This window comes from Microplitis mediator, chromosome 1, assembly GCF_029852145.1.
Source record: "Microplitis mediator isolate UGA2020A chromosome 1, iyMicMedi2.1, whole genome shotgun sequence".
Lineage (NCBI taxonomy): Eukaryota > Metazoa > Arthropoda > Insecta > Hymenoptera > Braconidae > Microplitis > Microplitis mediator.
In genome coordinates, this window is record NC_079969.1 from 22,703,271 (window position 1) to 22,727,221 (window position 23,951).

Genomic DNA, 23,951 nt, shown 5'->3' on the forward strand with positions numbered 1-23,951 from the left:
TGAATTAAAAAAATTATTTTGAATAAAGTCGAATTTTGGCGCCAAAAAATATTAGATTTAAAATTTGCAACAGCATAATTTTTTATAAGAAGATACTTCGAGTTGAGCTCAGATTTTTTGAATTAAAAAAATTATTTTGAATGAAGTCGAATTTTGGCGCCAAAAAAATATTAGATTTAAAATTTGCAACAGCATAATTTTTTATAAAAAGATACTTCGAGTTGAGCGCAGATTTTTTGAATTAAAAAAATTATTTTGAATAAAGTCGAATTTTGGCGCCAAAAAAATATCAGATTTTAAATTTTGAACAGCATAATTTTTTACAAGAAAATAAAATATTTTTAAAAGTTGTTTTTTTGTGTATCAATAATATCGATTGTCTTAATTAGTTATGGTAATATTATAAAAAAATACATCCAGTTCAGAAAGTAATTAACGTTTAATAATAAAAGAATACAAATTTTGTTCAAAGAATACAATGAAACTTAATGTTCATTTCAAAAACCCGGTAATTCAAAAAAATAATATAACTTTTGAAAAATTATTATTTTCACAACAAAATTACTCATTAGAAACCCTAATAATTACATTATTTAAATGTATAATGAATTAGTTTTGAAATTACCGGTTAAATTAAATAGAATCTGTGTTACGATTTAAATCGTAAGTAAATGGTTATAATTTTAAATTAATAGTTTATATTGAAGTATCGAAAAAATTTATATAGAAAATTTCTAGTACGTAATTTGTGTTCATTTTTACACAAAATATTTTACTGAATTTTTTTAGTCTTTTTTTTTATCAATTAATATATTTGAACTTAACATCTACAAGATAACGAATTTTAATCTGCGCAGGATTGTAGACAATAAATTCGTCATGGATTAGATCCGTTGAAATAGGAATTTTAATAATTGGTCCACAAGGAACTTCAACATCTGGAGAAATAATTTTGGTAAACTTGTTATCTGGAACCCGGTCTCCTCGACCATGTATTGAATGCTTGCCATGGGGTAATTGGCGTATAGTATTTAAAGCCTCATAGCATTCCATCGTATTGCCCAGTGCGACTGTGCACAGCAAAATAATACCATGAGATTGTTTATCATCAGCCCTGGAGTATCGAGCCGCTTTGGAAACAGTGTTGGTAAAATAAATTCCTTTGCCAAACATATTGCCAGAATTTTCTGTGTTCGGTGGATTTATTTTGAAGCCTCTTGACAAAATGGTTGCGATGTTACTCAGCTGAGACCCATGCCACAGTAACTTCTTGTTGCCAATACCACCGACGAATCTCTCATCGTCACCGTGTCTTTGTACACAATAAACATTATTGATGTCAATTTTATAATTGCTGTGCAATGGGGACTGAGTGTTTGCAACATATGTCTGAATCAACCCAAACATCTCGGTATTTTTGCTGAGAACGTCAATTTTTGAATGCAACTCTGAGTAACAAACATCCAATAAATTTTGAGTTTGATAATTTCTTCTGCTGACCAAATTAAAATCATTGTTACGGTCGAGTATCTCTCGCGTCATTTTATACTTAAGTTTGTTAACTTCGTCTTCGGATGTAGAGTAACTTGTCATGTAATTAGTTTGATAGTAATGTTTTTCTTGAGGCCCGAAATCATAATCTTTAAATATTTCTCTCATAATATTTATGTCGAATATTTGTTTCACAAGATTTTGGACCGGTAAAGACAAAGTTGATTGAACCATTTTGTTTTTTTGAAATCTCCACTGGTTGGAACACTTCTCTGAATTTGATGTTCTATGATCTGGCAAAATAAAAAAAAAAAAAAAAAATGTTAATAATTTTATGAATTAATAAAAAAAAAAAAATAAGTCTGCCGCGACGTCGTTCTATAAAAATTTCCTGTCTAATAGAATCAAGTCCACCTAGAGAGTAAGTCGCCATTGTTGTTCCCGCAACTCTTAGACAATGAGTCTAATCTCACGTCGCTACAAACCGACAATTTTCGACGGCGTCTTACTCTCTCGGAATTCTTTAAAATATAAAACTACTGTTAAAAAAAAAAAAAAAAAAAGGCTCTCACTAATATTTAAAATCTTCACCGTTAATTTAATGGATAATAAATTCTGAATATCGATGGTAAAGATTTTAATTTTACTACTTACTCTTGTTAATGACCTTGGTAGTGAATTTTTTATTTTTCAGTAGTAACTGTGTTGTAGAAAAATTTTTTATTGAAAGAGTTTAAATTACGGTGTATATATTTAATGCAAAAGGAATTTTTTAGGTAAAGTTTCAGAGACGCAGTGAAGAACAGTCGGAACTTTTTGGCTTCCAATGTTAATGCGTATTGCGTATTGTGGTCCCAGTAACGAGTAAGAGAATAGACCTCAAGAATTGACCCTACTACCGAACATTTATGAACTGCGCATGCGTACAGTGGGAGTAAAAACCAACGACATCCGAAGTCGGGACAATACTTGCGTAATAATGACGTGACATTAGGCTAGTTTCCAATGAAAGGGGGTACAAATACGGCGACTCACTCGCAAGCGTCTCGGGGAATACCGTAAATATGTCGCGGCAGACTTGGACTGGATAATTCCATTTTTAGCCAAGCGGCACAAAAAAAAAGATTGTTGATTTTTTATTCAAATCCAGCCAACAATTAGTTATCATGCAAGTAATTGTTAATTTAAATTCCACAGAAAGTCAATAATTTTTTTTTCTGCCGCTCAAGTGATGTAAATTTGTACATGTGTTATAACTATGATAATATTAATTCATTTTAATTATTTTTTATAAATTGATAGCTATAGCGAAGAGAGTTAGTGGTAAAAAATTACAAAATTTTTTAATAAATTTGAATCACTGCCACTGGCATTTTTACTATACAAATTGAAACATCCAGAGTTTAAAGGTTAGATTCTACTAATTAATTATTTATTAGGAAAAAGAACTGCAAAATTTACTTACTTTGTGAGGAATCTCTTGCAATGGATTTAATTATTTCTGGACACAATGAAAAAAAATATTGAGATATCTTCAATATGTTCAGCACTTAGTAGCTAGTACAGGACAAAGTGAAAAACGGAAAATGAATTATAATCAGCGCAGCCAGATCGTGCGATATTGTTACCCCTTCCCGTGGTGAAATATCATGGAATGTAATGGCAGGAGGGGGTAAAAATATCACATGATCTGGCTGAACTGTGCAGCGAATTTATGATATTTAACACGAAGGCTAGATATAAGGAGAACGATCGGGATAGGGTTTTCAACTGTTCTGGCGTCCCTGAATATGCGTAAAGATTTTAGTTCATAAATAGCCACTGGATGGCAATTGTGTTGCAAAGATCCCTTTTAGAATACCATTGCGCATGATCACACATGATAATTTGTTATTTTTATTCTAGTAAAAAGTGTTGTTCAAACTTACTACTTTTTCTAAATAATTTTTATATAATTGTGTGAGTATATTTTGAATCAAAAATGGTGAAATGTTGTTCAGTGTTGAATTGTAAGAGTGGAAAAAAAAATGAAAGAAAAAAAAATAACGATTGCAACGTTCGACAGACTTCTCTATTCAAAATCCCCCAGGTAACCTCAAAATTTAAATTTTATAGTTTAAAATAAATTTGTTTTTAAAAGTGAAAAATAAATTATTCAACAATTTTATGTTGATATAATCATTGACCATGATATCATATAAACATTTATTGTTATATTTTTCAAAGGATCCTGATAAATTGCAAAAATGGAGTTCAGGGTTGTGTCAAAATTTAATTGCTAATAAATTCGTTTGTGAGTTACATTTTAATGATGATGATATTATTAAAAAAGACACAGTATCATTATCAAACAATGATAATTTTATATCAACTCGAAAAAAATATACATTAAAACCGAATGCGATACCAACAATAAATAAAACTAAAACTTCTCTGGAATGTAATTTACAGCCTAACACCGGCGACGTAAGTACAGTTATTATTTTCTCTCAAATATTTATAGACAACTGCATTTATGTAATTGAAATCACGAAAAAAATTAACGCATGGAACTATTTCTAGAATATTTTAACGCTTGAAAATATAAATGTAAGATCTGAAGATGAAACTGTTACTGGTACTCCAGGTGTTGTCAGTGGAAATGTAAATCATGACGAAACTTCTCCTAGTCCTTTACATCTCAATAAAGAAGTAAATATCATCAATTAGAATTCAAATATCAAGTCTACGATGTCATTTTATCATTCATTAATTTTATTTTCTTGTCTAGTTGCCATTCGATTCTCAAAATGACGATACTCTAACAAAACTTACCATCGATCAATTACTAGAAGTTTTGAATACGACAATGTTACCTCAAAAATGGAGCTGGGCTGCTGATTTAACGAATTGTCAAAAAATTTTTTTATTTTACGCAGATCCTAAATCCTTGTCTTTAAGATTCCACATCAAAATTGATGAAAAATTGAATGTTTCGGTATATCATTGTAATATCTGATATTTTTCAGGATTGAATTAATAAATGAATAAAAAATATTTATTTTTCAAACATGTAGATAACAAACATGAAAACTAACAAATCAAGTGAAATAAGAGTTGATCTTTTAGTTGATGAAGATTTTTGGGACTTACTGAATCAGATGGAGAATAGTATATTTTGTGATGGCTCAGGATTTGATTGTGAAAGGTATTAATTAATCTTTAATAACAAATTTTTACATAAGGATAATTATTTAGTAATTTCTGATGTAAGTTTTTTATCAATATTTCCGTACCGATGACAATTTTTCAATTTCTCTTGGTAAAAACGATGTTTCTTTCATTTTCTTTAATATGGGATTAAAATTTAACCTTTTAAAACCAAACTGAAGGAAGCATTTCTGTTGGTAGATGTTCCCCAAACTGTGAAAATATCTTGACAAACCCAATGCATCGTCACTATCAAGGTACTATCCGATGTCGTTCTTGTCGAATTCTTAGACGCCAGCTACAGAATCGTGGAAGTAAATGTACGAAGAACTTGAAATTGGAATGCAATAATTTGAAACGTCAATTAACTTTGCAAAGAAGAAAATCTACACGCTTGCAGCGAAAGGTAATAAATGGAGTTATTGCTCATTTAAATATTTTCATGATATTCATGTTTTTTGACTTCTCTTTTATGTGAAGAATATTGAACTTTCCCAATTAATTGATGAACAAAAATTAAAATGTGCTGCAATTGAGGCTGAAGTTATTGAAAAAGCAATAGCTGATCTACCTGAAATTCAACAGAAAGCCGTTCGAGCTTGCTTTGATTCAGCTAAAGTTAAAAATTCAAAGCAGAGAAGATACGATATCGAGTGGGTATATGAATGCTTACTAATGCGTATTAAAAGTGCCGCGGCATATGATCGTCTCAGAGAAAGACAAATTTTACCACTTCCTTGCAAGGATACGTTGAATTCTTATATACAAAAACTTGACAGTGCATTTGGCTTTCCTAAAGCTATTTTTGATACTCTCAGTTATAAAGCTTCACGTATGGAAGTATATTCTAAAAGGGGTATTATGATCTCAATTTTCACCGAGTTTCAGCTTAAACATTAACATTTTATAAGTACTCATAGTTATTAATTCGTAGCTTTGTTTCGGCTTTTCGAAATATTCCTTTTGCTATTCTGATCGTTTTTGAGTAGTTTTCTATACTTGCCTCTACGCTTTATAACTTTTTCATTAATTCTTATGAGTAATATTTAATTTATTATATTTCTTCATCAGGTACACTCCTTATTGATGAAGTGGCCTTAAGTCAAGGAGTTAAATTAAATTCCCGAACGATGAAATTGGATGGATTTGTCGATTTGGGAGCTTTCACTCCACGACATCTTATGAACACAAGAGCCGATCATGCTCTCGTATTCATGTTTCAGCCATTTCAAGGCGATTGGGTTCAAGTTGTTGGGAGTTTCTTGAGTAAAAATTCTGTTACCAGTGATATACTGCACAAGTTAATTATTGAGTGTACATTGCTCCTTGAGAAAGCTGGTTTTAATGTGGACTGTGTAACTACTGATGCAGCACAATGGAATCGAGGGGCCTGGAAACTGTTTGGAATAGAAGATAAGAAATTTAGTTGTGAGCATCCTTACGATTCTACGAGACGGCTGTGGTTTGCGTCAGACTTTTGTCATTTATTGAAAAACCTGCGAAATGGTATAATTAAATTTCCTTCATTTTGGGTAAGAACAAAATGTGTAAATGGTATAACCACGTACTATAAGTAAAAAATTTGTAGACCCCTGATGGTATTGTCAAAATGCTCCATTGGCAAGTGCTCCTGAAGCTTGAAGCTTATGGTAAAATGAATCTCAAGATAGGTTTTAAATTATCTCCTCATCATTTAAAGCCTGAGGGATTTGAAAAAATGAATGTATTGCTTGCAACACAGGTATATTTGACATTGTTATCTTTATATTGTTATGTTTCATTTATATTTTATATGATCAATATTATTAATTAACTTTAACATTAAAAATTTTCAAGCAATGTATCGTAATATTTAATTTGTAGTTATTCGCACGTCAGTTAAGAGTAGCAATGTCATTATACAAAAATGACTGTTATGAACTCCACGACTGTGAACCGACAATTGCTTTTATGGAGAAGGTTGATAATTTAATTAAAGCTATGAGCTCCCGAACATCAGAAACTGCTTTACGACGAGATGCTAATTGCCCTATGAGAAAGGTAATTAAATTAATATTAAGATTATTTTTAGTAACTCCATAATTGCAGTCCATCACATGAAAATACTAAGGCTGAATCGTAATAAAAAAATTACAAAACTGCAGTGAATTAAGTGTAAGTAATAACAAAAAATATCTATGTCACGATCATAAACCTGGATCCTAATACATGCTATTATACTACTCATACATAAATTTATGCATTAAATTATTGTTTGAATCGGGACTTTGTTATTCCAGTCATATGGCTTAATATACAATCTGTAATTTACTATTCACATAACAAAACATGTCTTTTTCTTCTTTGTTATAAATCAATAAAAATGTTTTTTATTGATTAATTATTAATTGATTTATTTAATTGATAGGCCATCATACACTTTGACAAATATCTTCGTGATTGGGAAAAAAAAGCAAATGAAGAGAAAACAAAGGAAAAAATTAACAAAAAAAAGAAGTCTAATGAGGATGATACATTTGATGAAGTAGAAGAAAATTTTCATTTTCCTGTTACGACTAGTACGTTAACTGGATTTAAAGTTACACTCGGAACTACTCTAGAATTATCAGAATTTTTGTATGATAAGTGTAATTATAATTACCTTATGACATCACGCCTGAATCAAGATGCTCTTGAGGTGAGATTTAAAAATATTAATTTATTTAATGATCATTTTTTCTTTTTAGTAAATATCTTTGCAGTAAAAAAAAATCATTGCTATCATTCCTATAATAATAATTACTATTGTTATAACTTTATGATCATTAATGTTAATATTGCTGTCAATGTCAACTTAATATTTTTGAGTTGTTTTTTTTTTTTTCACTACAGAAATTCTTTGGAATCATGAGGTCTGCTTGTGGTTGTAACGACCACCCGGACCCAATTCTTTTTGGTCAAGTTTTTCGCTTACTGTGTAGTTATTCATTAGCTACACCACCAAGGGGCTCTAACGTAACTGGGGGTGAATTATTAAGATCGCTTATGCATACGCAAGAATCATTAGCTGCATCTAATAATGATAAAAAAAATTGGCTTGGAAAAATCGATTCTATTGTCGAAAAAGGTATTGATAATGATGATCAAAACTTCTGTGACAAGAATCTTAATGACAGACATTTACCTTTCGAGCACTGGGTGGATGAATCAAGTAGTGAAAGTGATGCTAGTAATGAAGTTTCTGACATTTGTACTGATCGTATTAATTGTAGTAATGTAGCTGAAAATTACGAAAACCATAATAGCGCTGATAACATTGACAATAATAATAATGATAATAATAGTCATTGTAATGATTATGAGAATTTTAATGAAAGAAAGGACGATCATATAATTTTAGATCATGACTATGATATAACTCAAACAACTGATTATGTGGTTTCATATATTGCTGGATTTATGGCAAGAAAACTAAATCGTTTCACTAAATGTTCGAGCTGTGCTAAAATGTTGACTTCCTCAAATTCAACAGAACGTGATAAATTGATAGAGAAGATGAGTGATGGCAATTTAATTTATCCTAGTGAAGCTTTATTTTTACTAATTAGACAGTTAGAAAGTCAAGTTTTAATTGTAGTGGGGACAAAGAATTTTACATCCAGTACAATGTTTCAAATTTTGGACAAAGTTTCTCAGATTGACAATTTATCTCTTCTCGGGTGCAAAGAACATCGCAAACAATTTACAATGAAGATTATTAATAACTTCATTGTTATGAGAGGCCATTTTTTAACGGATTTTTTTAACAGAAATGTTAATAATCGTCAAATAATGACAAAGCGTATGCGTAAATTTGCTAAAAAATAAAAGATGTAAATTTTACTACGCTTTATTTTTGTTGTATTCATTTAATAAAAATACATTTAGTGGTTCATAGTTATAATAAACAATTGTTTAATTGTTATAATATTTGTGTAATTTGCTATATGTCATTAAAGTTTGGATTTTTATTTTTATGATAATAAATTTTTTATTTAAAAGTTATTTTTTATTTTTGCGGGATAATCAGAAATTTTTGAGAAGGTGCATGAAGAGATGTTGAGAATTTGCAAATGTATTTTTTTACAAAATACAATTATTGTAAGTTTCATACATAATTACTCTTAAAAATTTTATGACACTGAAGTTGAGAGACATTAGAAAAATTTTTATTTCAGATAAATAGTTGCGAGAAAATTTTAAAAAGTTTCACATGTGGAAATTGGAGAAATTATCTGAAATTTTTTTTTTTTTCATGCTAATTTATTTCTGTAATAAAACAAATATATAGCTAGTCGTTGGCTGATTTCGGTGTCATAAAATGTATTTATTCTATTAATGCATACTCAATTTTTGTTTTGAAAAATATATATTTGAATTTTTTTTATTCATTTAAAATATTTTACGTATAGTTATAGGATTTGTTTACATTTTAAATCTAAGGGGACCTCCGCAACGACAGCGCGCTCTGCCGTCTATATCCAGTTTTCAGGTCACGAGCTTAACATTGCGATTGTTCTCCTTATATCTAGCCTTCGTGATATTTAAAACGCATTAAGTTACTCGGCTATTCTCGATTGAGTTCGGATACTTCCGTTTAAAAAAACTCAACTCGTATGGTTAAATAATAAAAACTCTAGGCGATTGTATAGTTGTCAGTAAAAGGGAACTCGCATGCATATAAAATTTTTTATGGTTTTCAATCATTTGATTATGAAATCAAAAATAGTTTTTTAAATTTCATTACGTTATATTACCGCTCGACTCACAATAAATTTGATATACATCGGATTAATCGCTTATCGCAGCAGTGTTGGGCCCTGCAGTCTAACATGCGATAAAATTTTTTCATTGGTACGGGATTCACTGGAAGTATATATGTACATAAATAGCATAAAAAATACCATTGACTGTACTACGTATTCTCGAGTATTAAGTTTCTGCTCCGACTATCAGCCACCAGTTATACTTTAAGCGTCGATTAAAATAATTGTTATTGTTTATAGTGCCCTGAGGCATTGGCGCGACGAATCTAAATATAAAAAAAAAATCAAATTTTTTTACAGCGTTTTGATTTAATATTTATTCAAAATTACTAAAATAATTTACAGATGTCTTTTGTTGATATATTTATTCTTAGGGTTAATATTTTAACAATTGAGAAAATCTCTTCTGTATACAAAAAAAAACTATTTTTCTCGGTGTACTCGAATAAAAAGTCAACGTTTCATATAAAATAAAAAAATGTTATTTTTTTTTTAAATTACTTCGACTGTATCACTGTTAGAAATTTCTATTGTAAATTTACGAGAAATGGATTGGAATTTTTTATCCAAACCTTTTTTGCCATTAAATTTCCCATACAATTGACTATCAAAATTCAAGACCGACCATCTTAAATTTAAGTCAAGATTTGGGAATTCAATACCTTAAGACTTAAAATTCCAAACCGTGATTGAAAATTCATATCCTAGAGACTTTGAATTTAAGAAGCCAACGACTTAAAATTTAAAATCGTGATTGAAATTTCAAAACCTAGAATACTAAAATTAATAATGCAGTGAGTATATATAATATATATAGTAAATGGTAATAATTACAGAACCAATAACACATAAAATAATGTTTTTATTTTAACTTTGAAATCCAAAATTATGGGTTAAAATAAAAAAAAAATCCAGCATTAAATATTTTATAATGAAATCTCAAAAATATATTTTGTCCTACATCATATGAATTCACATAAAGATTTTTAATTACCGATGTTTTCGTTCAATACTGATGATGAGAGCTAGAAAAATAACTATTTTTTTTATTTAATTACTTAAAATGATCGTAAAATAATCGGTCACAATTATAACTTATATGGGTTTTATAGCAATTTGTCAAAAAAAAATCTATTTTTTTCATCGTTATTTTTAATGAGTTTAATATTTTTAATTTTAAAAGTGATACGAGATTCCTGAGGTAAGACGGACCCCCAATATAATTTTGGAAAAAACAAAAAAATTGTTTTATCCATAATCTAGATTGATGAGTTTGATGTAATTTACGAATTTCCACCTCAAAGAAAATCTTTGTGGTTACCCAGTGAACACACCAACGTAACAGTGATATCACATCTAGAGAACATGTTACGTAACAAATTCAACGTAAATTTTACATTCTGATATAAATTGTAATGTAAATGGTACGTCAAATTTGTGACGTAATTGACGTCCACATTACATGTGATTTGAGGCTTTCTTATTTACTTTCCAAGGTGTGTAATATATCGCGTGCTTAAAGGTAAAAGGGCTTATAACAATTTATGCGCCCTTTTACCTTTGCAAAGGTAAAAGGGCGCATACTTTTTTTTTTTATTGCCAATCGAGTAGTAGACACATTCTACGCTTAAAATTGAAAGGTAAAAGGGCGTATGTCTTTAATTATACGCCCTTTTACTTTTAAGAATTCGAAATTTTGGTGATCTAAAAGTAAAAGGGCGTATCCTGTTTTTTCGATTTAGTATCAGTTATAGGTCAGAGTAAGAAAAAAAAATGTCACTCCAATCAAAATTACCACTCCACAATTTAATTTATAAGAACAAATATTTATTCAAGTGAAAAAACGAATGAAAAATGAAGGAAAAATAAATTCATCAGGGTATTGGTCCTATGCCATCGCCATCGTCAGGATCAACTGTACCTAAGATTATAAAAAAAAAGATTTGTTATTTTTTTTTTTAGAACATAACTCGATAATAATAAAAAAATTTATAAACTATTATCATCGCTGAAAATTGGACTTTGATAATACCGATGAAAAAAAAAAAAAAAAAAAATGAAACCTTGATTGAAAAATGAAAAAATGCACCTTTGAAAAATTAAAAAATCTAAAAGTACATTTAATTAATTTGGTTAAATCAATTTTCACTGCACTCATAGAATTTAAAATTTTTTAAATGCATTTTTTTCATTCTCGAATTATACATATTTTTTACATCAATTGCTGAATTAAAAAAAATATAACAAACTTAAGATTCGATCAAAATTAAATAAAGAAATTTGGTTTTTTACTTAAATAAATATTTGTTCATATCAATTAAGTAATGGAGTGATAATTTTCATTACCCTTGTAATTTTTTCTCTTACTCTGACCTATAATTGATAACAACCGAAAAAACAGGATACGCCCTTATGACTTTAAAAAAATTTTTTCTTAAAACCAAAAGAGCGTATAACAAAAAAAATTTTTTTTTTGTTTTTTCCATAGATTTTAATGTTTTCTACATTTTTACATTGATTGGATCGAAAAAATTTTTTTTTATACGCCCTTTTGGTTCTAGTAACGCGTTATTTAACATTTGGTATAAAAAATACGATTTTTTTTTATGCGCCCTTTTACCTTTAAGTAGTACTTTTCTTAAAGGTGAAAGGGCGTATGTCTTGAGATACGCCCTTTCACCTTTAGGATACCAACTTTTTTTTTTTCACAGATTTTTACGTTTCAGACAATTTCAAACCGAATGGCAAAAAAAAATTTTTTTATACGCCCTTTCACCACAAATCCCCATTAACCCTTAGCTATAAGCCCTTTTACCTTTAAGCACGCGATATATAATTAAGTTCATATGGAAAATGAAAGTCGTTTCTTGTCAAAATTATTATTTTGTGAGTGCGAGTAGAGGCTCTCCTGTTAAGAGTAAATATTTTTTTTAAATATTGATACATCATTAGAGGTTTGTTTAATAAGCGTTAAGCTAAAGTAAAAAAAAAATTTTAATCAATTTTTAAAAGCTGGTATTGTAGAGAAAGATCATCTGCCCCGAAATATAAGTTTATTTTGTCACATAAATTGATATGAATAATCAACGATTCATTCAAAAATATAATTAAAATTAAAAGATGCAGATATTTCAAAATTTTTATTTATAGTCTTTTGGAGATGGTCCGTCGTGCCCCGATTTTTTTTCTTAAAGTATCGTAAAACTATGACGAATTTGTCCGAAATAGATCGAAACAACTTGTATCCGTTCATTAGAGGGGATCCGGTATCCCCTCCCTGTATTTGATAACGATGAGACAATAAAACTCCGAAATCAGTAATTGCTTCAGTTTAAAGAGTAAAAAAAATAATATTGAATGTCAAAAAACAAAAATGATTAAAAAATATCGATCGTTTGATGTAAAAAGATGCTTATTATTGATATTAATGGTCAATGTAACCACCGATGTGAATTTAGGGAAAGTTAATGCAGAAAGAAGAACACCTCGGATAACATTCAGAGATACTTTACATTCTATACCACGTGAATACATACGAGTAATATCTGTTACCAAACATATGGGAAAAATATTTGGGGGAATAATAAATTTACCTCGTGACAACAGAGATGGTGAAGAAATAAAAAATAATTTGATAACAACACTCGATTATCTTTACAATGGATTTAATTTTCTCGATAACATTACTAAAAGTAATAATGCTAATTTAAATTTAATGAATCGATTATTATTGGCATCGAAATATAATCGGATAACTTTTGGCTTCTACAAAGCTATTACTAATATTGAAACGATATTCAACGATCGATTTGTTAATATTATAAAATATTATAAAGGTGATGATAATAAAGAGATCAATGATTTTTTCAATGAAACAATTTTCAATGTAGATTTTCGTAACAGTATAAGTCTGACAGATTTTTGCCACTCACCGAAGGAAGTCGATGCGGTGAAGAATAAAACAATTACTAAAAATATATTTCAGATGTATTTTGAGACTTTGCAGGATGAAGTAAGTGGATTTTATAAAATTAATATTGATAATAATTGATACAACGATACGTTTATATTCTACATGGAAAGAAAATTATGGGAACTTTTGCTATGCATTATGGGAATAGTTCCCATAATGGTATAGGGATTCCACCCATACTGTTATAGGAATGGTTCCTATAATATATGGGAATAGTTTCCATAATAGTATGGGAATAATTTCCATGCCATATGGGAACCATTCCCATCATATCATAAAAATTTTTTCTTCAAAATAGTGTAAAAATTTCCCTCATAATATGGAGAGATTCAAATGAAGCTTCTTCGACGCTAAATTTGTTGAAAAAAAATAAATTTTGTTAAAAATTTTAATGTTTTTGCCAAATACGAATTTTTTTTTCAATGTTTGAATTTTTGTTTTTATATTTAATAATATTTCTGTGTATTGTATTAGAAGTGATAACTACACTTTTCTTTATAAATTAATTTTTTCATGATTGTAAAATATTAACTTAAAAACTACATTAAATATTTAGTTTGCTGGATCGGGATGGTGAAAGAAATAAGAAGTCACTGATTTGGTGTATTGTCCATATTTAATAAAAATAAATCACAGATAATAGCGTAGAGTACAAGAGTCGATCACGAGTTCATATTAGAGCACTTATTGAACATTATTCGATTGCATTTGAGTTTAATTGAGTTTTATATTAATTGCATGGCACCGTACACATGAACATTATATTATATACATATAGAGCGTAGTTGAAGATCGAGTTTGTTGAGTTTAATGAATACGAGTTTATAAATTTACACGGCACCATACACGTGAATTAATTTATACAAAAGAGCGCAATAAAGAGTAAATTATGAACAATTAATGATTTACAAATATCATCAATAGTTCGAGTATACATTTTTGTCACAATTAATTTTGATACGCGACATTGAGAACGAGTAAGAGCCGAGTATGAACTTAATAGATGCTTAGCGAGCCGAGACTGAACGTATAATGATTACTTTGCAGTCACAAATAAAATTTGATATTGATTTTGAGATTAAGTATGACTGGATGACTGAATGATGACGTCAGTCATACCAGTTGACATCGAGTACGAGTAAATAATTAAGCAATGAGTAATAAAGTAAATTGTAAATTGCAATAATTATTTGTGGCTGCAAAGTCACGTGATGGCGAGTATGTGAATGAATATAGCCCGCACGTTAGTTTAACACGCGGTCACCACAGCAATGAGCACAGAGTTTATATATGAAAAACCGGATATAATTGAAGAATATAGATGATAACAAATACATGGTGTATCAGCGAGTTACAATTAGAATGATGTACTTGATAGTGTAGAGTAATTAACACGATGTAATTGAATTACAATAAAAACTGGTAGCACGTGGTGTTCTATCACAAGTGTTGTAGAGTAATGCCAGTTGCCGCGTAGCTGGCTATCGAGTTGAAATTCCGAGTATCAGAGGGCGCGTCGATAGCAGCACCTCTGGTATAGTAGAGCGTAGAGTTGTCAAGTGTTCTGGCGCGAACATTTGAAATTTACGCAACAATGATAGTATGGGAATCATTCCCATGATGGTATAAAAACTATTCCAATAGCATTATGGGAACCATTCCTATAATATTATAGCAATAGTTCCCATGCTATTATAGCAACCATTCCTATAATTATAGGAACTATCCCTATAATTATGGGAAACATTACAAATGAATCCAAAGATTACCAGTTTTGATGAAGAAAGTTTTTATAATTCACGTTGCGGTTTATTTGCGAAATAATTATGAATTTTTGGTTTAAATTTTCATAAAATTTCAGTTTAATGTGTATGAAGTTTGCGATATCTCCATTATCAAGTTGATAATTGATTTGTACGAACGAGTATTAATTGATATTCTCAAAGGATATACAATGATAATAGCTGGTTGGGAACTTTTCCGTGTGAAGCAGTTAGGTTTTGGTATGTATTCTATTTATTTATTAATGATCTATAATACCGTAACATTTATCTGAAAGAGGCCAGACTTGATGAGATGCTGAAGAGTAAAGCATACATTGAGAAAAGGACAAATATTTCAACAAAGTGGGAGAATTTTTTTCTCGATACATAGGTCCTTTTTAAGACGTAAATTCGATAGGTTGGTTTTTTTGGCTCACCCTAATATATATTTATATATTTTTTAGCTGTACAAGAAATCCAAAATTCATATTTTGATAAATATATGAATGCAACAAAGAATGTACTATATTCTGCAAATAAACTTAATTACTTGATAACTTTACATCATAAAACATATAAAAGATGTGATCCAGGTTATTGGAATGAAGGTACTCATAGCTTACTATAATAAGTATTATTTCTAGTGAATTGAAAATTTTTAAATCATCATTTTATTAACTAATAACGTACCTCAACAGGAAGGAATTATATTCGCGTTAAAAATTACGTGTCGGACCGTACAGGATTTATAGCAAAAAATAATCGCGATTTCAAACCACTGAAAGATAAAGTGCCAGAATATGAATGCGACAGTTTTTCTTTGCATTCTAATTTTAAATCCGAATCTATTGATACCATGAGATGCCCAGAAGTATAAATACATATTTTATAGGGGAGGGAGGGGCAAAAGGGGGTACTTAAGGAAATACCAAGTTTTCGAGGACTCAAATACGCTAAATCTTTTTTTTTTTTTAATGATATTCAAAGTAAATAGAAGAAATTTTCAGTTGCCGTTGAAAAAAAAAATTTTTCATTTCTGCGGGCAAAGTGGGGTACCCCCTAAAAAAAGCAAAAAAATAAAATTTCTGGATTTTAAACGAATTTGATTAAGTTGAATTTTTTCTTAAGTAATTTAAATGAAGAAAAATTATATTTTACATATTTATCGGATACAAAAGAAGAAAAAAAAATTTTAATAGTTTTTATCATAAAACAAACGTCATTAATATTTTTCAACTGACAATTGATTTTTGAAAAAGTTTATCGAAAAACATTCAAAGTAACGCTTAATTATATTTATAGAAATGATTTTGGAATGTTTAAAAACCATTTAAAATATAAAATTTTTTTTTATCAAATTTTGGAGGTACCCCGTTTTGCCTACCCTACCCCCTTTTGCCCCCCTTCCCCTATTATTTATGTATGCAGATAAAATGATAAATTGAATATTAAACTTCGTTAATAAATAAATTATAGATTTTCGAAATAAATCCTCCGGATGATTCAATTTGTCCATACGCAATAGAAGATGAATTCATAAATTCTGAGCAGAATTATTCAAATTGGAATGTAGCATGTTATCAAAAAACATCATATTCCACTATTCTTAAAACATTTTGCTACTGTGATAAACATTCTGATAAAGAGTTTAGCATTCGTAGCTTGAGTTTAAGAGAACATTACACTGATAGCGCTGATAGTCGGTAATGAAAAACTTTTAAAAAATTAATTCAAAATTACCCTGATAGCCGAGCTGGCGACAACTTACTGCAACTAGTCACCAAGTTGGCCGCAAAAATTGGCAATTCCATAAGTTGACGGCGACTAGTCGCTAACTTTCTGAGAAAGTTGGCTTTCCATGAGTTGTCGGAAAGTTGCCTTCAATTATCTCAGAAAATTCGTGACAGCTTACGGCAGTAGATTGTCGCCAACTTTATGGAAAAGTTGGCAACAACTTGTAGTCAACAGTTACAAAAGCTGGAAGTTGTCGTCAACTTGATCGCAACTAATTCACATCAACTTCCTGACCAGAAAGTTTTGCTATCCGGGTAAGTATTACCTGCCAAATAATGATTTACTAATTATCGTATTATTTTTATCAGCGTCGTTACTGGGATTAGATTTGCTGTTAAGAACAATGTAATATCAATAGAAATCCAGGAAGGCAAGTTAGTTAATGGTAATGTGGATCCAAATACTGTTCGATGGATCACAGACGATGGTATCCGACCTCCGAAAGGTCCTGATGTGATCAAGCTCGGTTATAGAACTAAATCATTCAATCTAGATGACATTGAATTACCAGATGGATATTTTGTTACGGGTTGTGTATTGTTTTAAATTTTGAAATTTATTTTGTAAGGTAAGAGACTCATCCCTGATTGCCAAAGTTTCTGATCAGAAAGTTGGTGTACATGAGTTGCGACCAACTTGACGACAAGTTGTCGACAACTTTCAGTTTGTGTAACTGTTGGCTACAAGTTGCTCAGAAACTTGCCCTGATCAAACAACTGAATTCGATCGAATTAAACAGAATTAAATTTTTAATTCTATTTAATTCAGATAAATTCTGTTAATTCGGTACCTAACGTAAAAATGAATTTTGTCTAATTCGGCAGGAAAACCAGAATTTGTCCAAATTAAAACGAATTTAAATAATTCTATTTGGTTTAATTCTGATTAATTCGAAAACAATTCTCCAATTTATGGTTCTGAAATTTTTCAATCGGTTTTATTCTGTTTAATTCAAATTCAAATTTTCAATTCAGTTGAATTCTGTTTTGCAGAATTCGAACGAATATAACAGAATTAAAATTTTTAATTCGGTCGAATTCAGTTGTTTAATCAGGGTGACGACAATCTACTGCCGCAACCTGTCGCCAAGTTTCTGAGCAACTTGTAGTCAACAGTTACACAAACTGAAAGTTGTTGACACGTTTCTCGGAAAATTGCCGTCAACTTATGGAAGTGCTAATTTTTGCAGCCAACTTGGCGATAGGTTGCGGCAGTAGATGGTCGCCAGTTTGCCGCCAACTTGGCTATCAGGGATTACCCATAACAATTATAAAAACGTAGTAATCAACTAATGGTACGATCGGGTTTAGGGTCTTCTATCTTCACTTAAAATATATTTGTCTGTTATTATTTATATTTGTGGTATACGCATATATAGGTGTTAAATTTCAATGGCTCGATAACAATCACATATCCTTGGTAGTGAGAGGAACGGGAATGTGGGAGGACTATGAATCTTGGTCGTCTTCACATCATAAATTTTTCTATCCTGTCACCGCACCCGAAGATCCCAGGTGGGAAAAAACGAGTTTTTTTTTCGAATACTACTTCGATGTTGCTAAGTAAATATAATTATTTCTTTATTTATTTATAGAGAAAAAATAGAAATTAAGGATTATAAAAACTCTGCTGAGTTAATTATTCAAAATGTTGTGCTGAGTCATTCAGGATGGAATTATGTTGACTTATCTGTTGGATTGTTATCATCGCAATACAACAATTTGCCAGTAATTCCGTTTTTTGATTCACAAAGTGTCGTATCTGATCCGCCGTCTCCACTTGGTGGGGTGGGATTGACTTACAAAGGACAACCTGGTTATGGTGGATTTATTGCTTTTCAAATAATTGCATCTAAATATACACATGATTTTTATTCAGAGATGACCTACTTCAATAAATTTTAAATTGAATGTCTCATCTGATATTCAATAGCATTATTAATAACAGTTTCATATATTTTAAGTTACTTTTAAGCTTTCAAATTCAAGGAACCTCAGAAAGTTTAGAAACAATAATAATAATTTTGAAATTTATATATCGATGACTAAGACGATAATTATAAATACACTTGTCAGAGATTAAAAATGGTTTTTTATTTTCATTCCAATTATTACCCGTCAAAAAATTTTTTCTAAAATTTAATACAGAAAATAATCTTTTAAAAAAAGACATTAAATTGCAAAAATAAAAAAATTCATATTCAGATCCTGCAGGTGATCTAGTGGATTATCTGCATTACTCTGACTAATTATTTATTTTATTGAAGAAGAATTGCAGTGACTGCTCCAAACATACTTATGTGAGTGAGTATATACTGTAATTAATACTCATATATTTAAATCTATAAATTAGGGTGGTCGTTGAAAATTGAATTTTCTCAGGCACCATATAAAAAGCTTCTTTTTAGTGAAAAAATACCTGGGGAATTTGGTTTTTTTGTTTTAAGTAAAAAGAACACGTGCCTTAGGACGATCAAAGTTCATTTTTCGATACAATCGCGGTTTTTTTTAAATATCTCATGAAATATGCAGATTAAAGGAAAAAATCATAGGAACAATTTTGTAGGAAATTAAATTCTTGACAAAAAAGGTCACATTCATTTTTTTTATAAAATGTGTATTTATGAAGATATTTTTAAAAAACTTTTTTAGATCTTATTAATTGAGCATTTTAAGGATTACGAATGTTAAAAATAACGTTTCTTCTTATATATAGACAAATTCGTAACTCGTAATATATTAATCATTAATGCTTGTTGTAGTTTCTATATATTTAGAAAAATGTTATTGTCAAAATTTGTAATCCTTAAAACGCTCAATTAATAAGATCTAAAAAAGTTTTTTAAAAATATCTTCATAAATACACATTTTATAAAAAAAATGAATGTGACCTTTTTTGTCAAGAATTTAATTTCCTACAAAATTGTTCCTATGATTTTTTCCTTTAATCTGCATATTTCATGAGATATTTAAAAAAAACCGCGAATGTATCGAAAAATGAACTTTGATCGTCCTGCAGCACGTGTTCTTTTTACTTAAGAAGAAAAAACCTAATTCCCCACGTATTTTTTCATTAAAAAGAAGCTTTTTATGGGGCGCCTGAGAAAATTTAATTTTTAACGACCACTCTAATATAAATACTATACACTAGAAATTGTTTTTCTAATGTTTATATTTGATTAGTGATTGAAAGGATCAATTAGCAAACTCTAGAATAAAATTATAAATATTTTATTCAAACATATATCTAATTTCATTAATAAATTACGTACATATAATCACAAACGTATTTTTAAATTCTTTATCAACTTATATAAAATGGATTTTTTCAAAATAAAATTTGAATGCAGCTCACCCACAATATGGCTTGAATCGTAATTCAAACATTCCTGGTTTACGAGCTAAAAAATTAAAATGATACGGATTATTTTTACGAAAATTAATGTGGTTTCAAAAAAAAAAAAAAAAAAAAAAAACATGAATATATTTTACCTGACGTTAATTGAATCAAATATTCCGTATTATTTTTAACTCGATTTAGTAAATCATCATCAAGTACAATGTGAATCCCAAGAGTTTCGATAAGCTTTGTCGAGTGTATGTTATTTTGTGGCAGATCAAATTTAGCAGTAAGTTGTTTAATCAATTCCTCAACAGTTACTTTTCTCAGGGATATAACTTTCCAAGTGTAATGTTCGTTTTCGTTATTTTCTAACGCACAGTAAATTGTTAATTTAACTTTTAAGGCATAGTATAAACGAATTCCATCATTTCTGCCGCAAATAGATGTCAAATCTTTTTTTGAAAAACTTGTTATATCTTCGAATGAAAATCCAGAAAGTTGATGCCAAAGATGTCCAAAACTGTTTCTATGAATCCAGTATAATAACTGAATAGCGTCATAAATGTGAGGACCATCTATAGGCCCACATTCTCGGATAAACTTATTTCGAGAACAACAAAAAATATCTGAGGTAAAGAGATTTGGAAAGGTCGCTCCATAATGCTGAAGTCCTCGGGAGTGAAGCCAGGTACAAAGTTGAGCTATCCAAATATGCTCAAAGGGCAGCATTGGGTTACTAGAGTTTGCAAGACTTGGTATTGAACTTAAAATAATTTAATTGTTGGTATTATTATTTTTTTTTCAAATAAAATGGTTGGTAGATTTTACTGCTTAGGAGGCCAGAGCCATTGTTCAAAAGACATTCGTTCGATGCTAAATATTCGATTTGCGACAAGTTGTAGGCAGGTACCTGAAGGTCGGATCGTTTTTCGCGGAACGAAAATAAGAAAAAAGAAATGAAAAGTAAAAACTCTACTGGATCTAGATTTCGGAAATGTTTCGCACGTCACCCAAAAATGACAGGCCGGCCCCAACTACCCCTTAAGTCGCCTTTAGACACAAATTTCATAAATTCGATTTTCGTTGCGTGAAAAACGATCCGATCTTCAGGTGCATGAGTAGACAATTTTGGTGAAAAAAAATATAGATGAATAAACTATGCTCTGTAAAAATGAATTAGTGAAATACACTACAAATCAGTGAGTAGTCAGTGTTTCTACGGATATAAGTATACCATTATTTGGACCAGTGATATACTTATAGGTGGTTTCCAGTGCATATTTACTGATTCGCAGTGAAATTCACTAATTAATTTTTAGAGAGTGAGTATAAAACTTGACCCGAATATTTTGGATCGACGAATGTCTTTTGGACAAAGGCTCTGGCCATCACTGCGTAAATAAGGAAAAGTAGGCTTACTGTGAGCTGCTTGAGAGTAAAGTACTTAATTTTCCCGATGCCAGTAAACCTTGTGGTTTAGCTTCTTTTTGATTAGTATCGTCTTCTGGTAAATCAGCGCATGTAAATTGTGAAGCTGATAGAGCGTTCTCAAATACACTTTCATTCATACTGTGGTTTAAACTGATGAGAATCAAAAAATTTAATGTATTAATAGTAAATAATTATCGATCTATTTTAATAAGAATGGGTACTGCGATATTATTTTTTACTTGAATAAAATATTGTAAAATTTTTGCACGACGAACAAAATAAGTGAGATTTTAATTATTTAGTGGGGAAAAATTTTAATTCAAAATTTTGATTTTAAAAAATTTTTTTTCGGTGACTTTTAAAAAGTAAAAATCAAAAATTTTAGATTTAGAGATCTACATAAATTTTATGAGATTTAATTAAATTTATTTAATTAATTACTTGCAATCATATCATAAAATTAAAATTATATGTAATTTAGTTTCTACAGTCTCCAGAGATTTTGAATAAAAAAATTCAAAATTATTTCTTGGCTATTTTTTTTTTTATAATTTCCCAAATTATTTATAAATGTCTCGTAGTCACGGAATTTTTTTAATTATTTTAATTTTTTTTCTTTTAATAAAATTTATTTATTAGTAATTTTGCGTAGATAATTTATGTAACTAAGCGAATAAAAATGAACATACCTCATATTTTGAAAAGGAGTAATGAAACCGACTTCTTTTTGTGAATTTTCTTCCTTATTTTCCGAATTCTGCATCATTAAATTATTATTGCTTTGATTTATTATTTTTAACTGCCGGTTGTAACTCAAAAACTTAGCGCGTAATAATTTGATACTAATTCTACGACTATCAACATTCACTGTATTTTTTTTTAAAGTAATATATTGACTTGATTCAATTGAATCAATCCATTTATTTAATATATCTTTTAAATAATTATAAATTTTCCGCCAGTTTTGCTTTAAGGATTCGGAAAAATAACCGCACCAACTAATTGTTGAAAATCGACTACTTGGCATGGTCAAGTATGACCATCGAGAAGTTTCGATGGTATCTCACAGTACGAGGAAAGAGAAGGATTTGCTAATTTGTATTTCTGATTGGTCGATGACTAAAATACACAGGCTCAAAGCCATGGGGTATGGGAGCATACGTCATTGCTTGCATTTGGGTACACCATATTTCATACCTACTTAAGTTTTATATTTTACTATCAGTAAATCCGTCTACCTGGATTTTATTTGTTTCTTTTTTTCTTATTACTGTTTTACATTCATAAACTTAAACCTAAGGGTAATGCCATTCACTTTGAATACTGCTGCAAAGAATAAGAATTTTTTCTGAATTTAAAAATATATTTTTAGATTTATGTTAAATATATTGCTTAGATTTTTCAAATTTTTTTAAATTTGTGATAAAGAGAACTGAAAATTTGATATATTTTTCATTTAAATGTTGAAAATTATTTAAATTTCAAGAAAAAAATCCGAAAAACGGTTGACCACGAAGGCTAACCCCGAAACTTCTCGCTGTTCTGAGTTCTCTGAGCTCGAAAACGTTACTATTGATAAACTTTTGAGCTCTTAGAGTTCGAACAGTTGGATAAAAAAAAGCATCCATTTCGCTGAAGAAAACCAATTTTTGTCCGACGATATCTTTGGAACCAATCGACTGCTTTCCTCGGCTTCACGGCAATCGAAAGAGTTTGTTCCGACTTAGATTTGCCAAACTCAATTCCCTTCTTTTGGAAATTTTCGATTTTCATAGCAAGAAGTTAAAAATAGCTGTTACAGATCGCGAATGCCGGACCAATTGGCATGAAATTTATCGTAAAAAGTGCAAGTCAAAATCTGAAGAATGGTTGACCATTTAAAAGCCTATAAACTTTTCGCGATCTTCGAGCTTTTCAGACTCGAACGCAGAACTAGAAATATCATTTTAAGATACTCGAGTTAATAAACGACCAGAAAATCCAACAATATTTGTAACTTGAAAAACTTTTTCGATCGTGACGAAACACACTTTTGAATTTGCCGATTTGTTTAGAGAATATAGTTGAAGGAAGCTTAATAAAAATAGTAATTTTTGTTGTATAGCTGCTCGAACACTGACAGAAAAACTATCTTGATTCAAGAAAAATTTTTTCTTCAAAATGTGGTTCTTGTTTTAAAATTTT

At 29.7% G+C, this 23,951-nt stretch overlaps 2 protein-coding genes across 3 annotated transcripts; both read right to left on the bottom strand.

Moving 5' to 3' along the window:
• Positions 1 to 420: 420 nt before the first annotated feature.
• On the bottom strand, positions 421 to 3,246 carry LOC130666829 (poly [ADP-ribose] polymerase-like). 2 transcript variants are annotated; one of them, XM_057468147.1, is made up of 2 exons: positions 2,957 to 3,246; positions 421 to 1,784 (listed from the first exon to the last, which is right to left on the bottom strand). In XM_057468147.1, the coding sequence occupies exon 2, from the start codon at positions 1,723 to 1,725 to the stop codon at positions 802 to 804; it is 924 nt and encodes a 307-aa protein (XP_057324130.1). In that variant the 5' UTR covers positions 1,726 to 1,784; positions 2,957 to 3,246; the 3' UTR covers positions 421 to 801. The 2 variants fall into 2 exon arrangements, with proteins under 2 accessions (XP_057324130.1, XP_057324123.1); XM_057468140.1 differs by lacking the exon at positions 2,957 to 3,246 and adding an exon at positions 2,146 to 2,377.
• Positions 3,247 to 20,208: 16,962 nt separating this feature from the next.
• LOC130665344 (uncharacterized) lies at positions 20,209 to 22,822 on the bottom strand. The gene is made up of 4 exons (XM_057465682.1): positions 22,457 to 22,822; positions 21,756 to 21,917; positions 20,486 to 21,099; positions 20,209 to 20,394 (listed from the first exon to the last, which is right to left on the bottom strand). Exons 1-4 carry the CDS (start codon positions 22,792 to 22,794, stop codon positions 20,345 to 20,347), a joined length of 1,164 nt encoding a protein of 387 aa, XP_057321665.1. The 5' UTR covers positions 22,795 to 22,822; the 3' UTR covers positions 20,209 to 20,344.
• Between the last annotated feature and the right edge of the window lie 1,129 nt (positions 22,823 to 23,951).

What these genes read in the sequence shown, in the direction of transcription:
- LOC130666829 (XM_057468147.1), bottom strand. Translation starts at nt 1,725, where the DNA reads ATGGTTCAATCAACTTTGTCTTTACCGGTCCAAAATCTTGTGAAACAA.
- LOC130665344 (XM_057465682.1), bottom strand. Translation starts at nt 22,794, where the DNA reads ATGCCAAGTAGTCGATTTTCAACAATTAGTTGGTGCGGTTATTTTTCC. An exon ending in ACTCCTTTTCAAAATATGAG is followed by an intron (nt 21,918 to 22,456) that starts GTATGTTCATTT and finishes GATTCTCATCAG; the next exon opens with TTTAAACCACAGTATGAATG. An exon ending in TTTGATTCAATTAACGTCAG is followed by an intron (nt 20,395 to 20,485) that starts GTAAAATATATT and finishes TTAATTTTTTAG; the next exon opens with CTCGTAAACCAGGAATGTTT.